Source organism: Cricetulus griseus, chromosome 7, assembly GCF_003668045.3.
Source record: "Cricetulus griseus strain 17A/GY chromosome 7, alternate assembly CriGri-PICRH-1.0, whole genome shotgun sequence".
Lineage (NCBI taxonomy): Eukaryota > Metazoa > Chordata > Mammalia > Rodentia > Cricetidae > Cricetulus > Cricetulus griseus.
In genome coordinates, this window is record NC_048600.1 from 112,761,941 (window position 1) to 112,765,306 (window position 3,366).

The following is a 3,366-nucleotide window of genomic DNA, read 5'->3' on the forward strand; positions in this document are numbered from 1 at the left end:
GGCTAAGGTCACAAACCCGGGTATAGATCAGTTGATGTTTAGAAGCAGAGGAATAAAAAGGATATCAAAGTGGATTTGATGGTAGGCAGTGATCAAGTCACAAGTCTGTTAATAAGAAAATGACTGGGAGTTTATGATGCGTATTACTTTTAAGTGCATATTATTAGCAGAGAATAGTAGCAAATTGATGTACTGTGGTTATCTCACAGGTCTCTTGTTAGTGGATCTATGGTAAGTTGATCAACAACTACAGGGCTCACAGCAGCTGGACCCACAGCCTTGGGACAGACAGCCAGGCACACAGACACATGTGGGATGGTAGCAAGTCCTAGTGCAGGTCACAGGTCCAGAGCAAGCTGGCTGGCAGCACAGGTCGAGGCAGAAGGGCTTGCAGCAAGGCTTGCAACAGGGCTTGCAGCAGGGCTGGCAGCAGGGCTGGCAACAGCTAGAGATACAGCACCTGGGCTGGCAGCAGCTGGACTCACAGCAGCTGGGCTGGCAGCAGCTGGGCTGGCAGCAACTGGGCTGGCAACAGCTGGGCTGGCAGCAGCTGGGCTGACAGCAGGGCTGGCAGCAGCTGGACACACAGCAGCAGGGCTGGCAGCAGGGTGTGCGGCAGCAGCTGCTCACACAGCTTGGCTGGAAGCAGGTCCTACAGCAGGTGGTTTGGCAGCAAGGCTGGCAGCAGCTGGAGCCACAGCAGCTGGGCTGGCAGCAGGGCTGGCAGCAGCTGGACACACAGCTTGGTCTCCAGCAGGTGGTCCTGCAGCAGGTGGTCCTGCAACAGGTAGGCTGGCAGCAAGGAGAGCAGCAGGAGTTGGTCATGGTGTTGGATGTGGAGGGAGAGGTTCTGTTCACAGGGCTTCCTGAGATTATGACAACTGTGTCAGTCCTGGGGCTTTTATACCCTGGGCATCCCATGGAGGGACCAATAAGTAGGACTTTTCCTTGTTGTTGTTTGTTTCCAATGGCTCATGGGGGAAATTCTCTGAGGAGGAAGTTGTTCAGTATATTATAAATCTTTGACACTTCTCTTTAAATAACTAATTGTGGAGAGTGTTTGTAGAAACTCATCAGTGTCATCCCTGCTCTAGTCATGTGAGCACAGGTCAGCGTTTTCCTGCATCCTGTACCTTTGGCTATATGCAGATTGGGAAAAGGCCATGATAATGATACGTTCACAGTGTCAAACTGAATCCACATCTGGGTTCAAGCCTGTTCCTTAGAAAGGTCTGTTTACTCCAGACTACAACAGGCAGCAGACACTTTCCGTATTTCATCAGCTTTATCCAAGTACACATGGGCAGAGGATGGTTGCCACAGTCATTTTTACACACAAATAAACCCAACTGTGGATCAATAGTTGCAGTGAAATGACGTAAGGACCTAGAAAACATCAATCAATTTAGATATTCGTCCTTTTTAGCAGCAGAACCAATAAACTCAGGTCAGATCCCCACATTTGCATACTGTCTTTATAAAATGACAAAATTAAATTCTATGAGATGGAGCCATACACCTTTATTTAAGAGAATTTAAAACATAACACAGTATCAGGAAAATCTATGTGCTTTGATATGTATCTTTACTGAATATGATAAAGATAGTGTGTCCAGTATTGGTGTCAGGAGACAGTGGCATCTCTGGTGGTTGTCACTATGTTATTATCTCTGGACCTCTCCTTAAGGGAACTAGTATGCAAGTAATAGTGTGTTAATTTTTGATCTTTATCAAAAGTGAAGTCATTTAGCATGTATTTTTTTTTCTTTTGCTCAAATTTGCTTTTGAGATTTATAGACTCCACTGCCTACAGTGTTCAGTTGTTCAATTTTGTTGATATCATTGCAGGATGAGATCTAATAAATTGTATTAATGTGCTTCGTAGCTGGCAGATGTAGTTCCAGCATTTAAACTTGTGTGAATCCTGTTCTCATGGATGTATTTGCCCACATCTTCTAGTGAATGTTTTTTTCATGTGCCTTTGGAGTGAAGTTTCTGGAGTATATATTATGCATTTGGTCAACCTTAGCAGGTTGTTTCAATGTTCTTTTAAAAGTTACAAGATTGACCTGGAGAGTTTATTTTTAACACTCCAAGCCCATCACCAAGGCTTAAGGAATAAAGCAGAAGAGGAGGTGAAAGGAGCCGGAGGATGGGGAAGGAAGGCTATGAAATGCAAACTCCTGGACTTGATATGGCTATAAACACTCATGAACTCATGAAGTGATTACTTACATTGTTCTATTATTAAATAAAACTAAAGAGTCACATATCAGGGTAAAATCTGATTGATGAGAGAAGTGGTGGAGAAGTAAACAGTGACCTCCTCTCCCAGGGGAAAGGTAAACGCCACATGGCAGAATGTAGATTATTCAAGTAGGTTAATTGGAGTTAGAAGAGCTAGTTAGGGGCAAGCCTAAGCTAAAAGACAGCTTCTATAATTAATAAGTCTCTGTGTTTTGGGGGGCTGGTGATCCGAAGATAACCCAATAAGAAAGCTTGCTACATTTGATGCTCCGTGTTGGGCTCTGGATAATGTGTTTACCTTAATTGTTCTAGTATTAATAAAAGCTCAGGAGTCAGATAGTGGGGTAAAAACCTGATTGATCAGAGAAGCAGCAGAGAAGCAACCAGTGACCCCTTCTCTCTCTCCTTCCTTGATCCAAAAGGGCATGAAAATCTTTTTAAGCCCCCCCCCACTACTTCCTATGTCTTTGTATACATCCTAGGAGCTCCAAAATCTCTATGGCTAATTCTGGTCAGCTAGTAGCTAGCTCTGCCCTCCAATTCAAGATAAACTTTATTGATAGCCTCAGGATATCAATTAAAATAACTAGAATAAATAATAAATAAATAAATAAAATAAAATAAGTCAGAGTGCAATTAAAATAACCCACAATAAACTCATGACAGCTTTGACTACCTGTACATGACCTGTACACCATCAAACAGCCAAAATTCCATCACAGATTGGGAGGGACTTCCAGTACCCCATCTCTTTCTGAGGACTGATTGGCAGTTGATAGCTTGCTGGTGTGTGTATGGGGGTCATTCTGTTTTGAATGTATGGCCCCTGGCAGATTTCCCTTCATCTAGTGGATGGCTCTGCACCCATGAACATATGGTAAGCTCTAATAGTGTGTTGTCAAAATAAAAGAAATAAAAATAAATAGATTAATAAATGAAAGGACCTGAAGTTGTGAGAAATTGGGAAAAGTTGGAGTAGAGAAATAAGGGAATGAATATAATCATGTTTCATTGTATTCATATATGAAATTCCCAAGAATAAAGAAAAAATTTTTATTTTATAAATTTTTATTTAAATTTGAAACAATCTTATTTTACATATCAATCCCAGTTCCTCCT

General features: G+C 42.3%; 1 protein-coding gene across 1 annotated transcript; it reads right to left on the minus strand.

Moving 5' to 3' along the window:
- Positions 1-240: 240 nt before the first annotated feature.
- Positions 241-825, minus strand: LOC100770592 (keratin-associated protein 9-9-like). The gene has a single exon (XM_027427726.1). It carries the CDS (start codon positions 823-825, stop codon positions 241-243), a length of 585 nt encoding a protein of 194 aa, XP_027283527.1.
- Between the last annotated feature and the right edge of the window lie 2,541 nt (positions 826-3,366).

Bases quoted from the DNA above. Each gene is read 5' to 3' on its own strand.
- LOC100770592 (XM_027427726.1), bottom strand. From the start codon at position 825: ATGACCAACTCCTGCTGCTCTCCTTGCTGCCAGCCTACCTGTTGCAGG.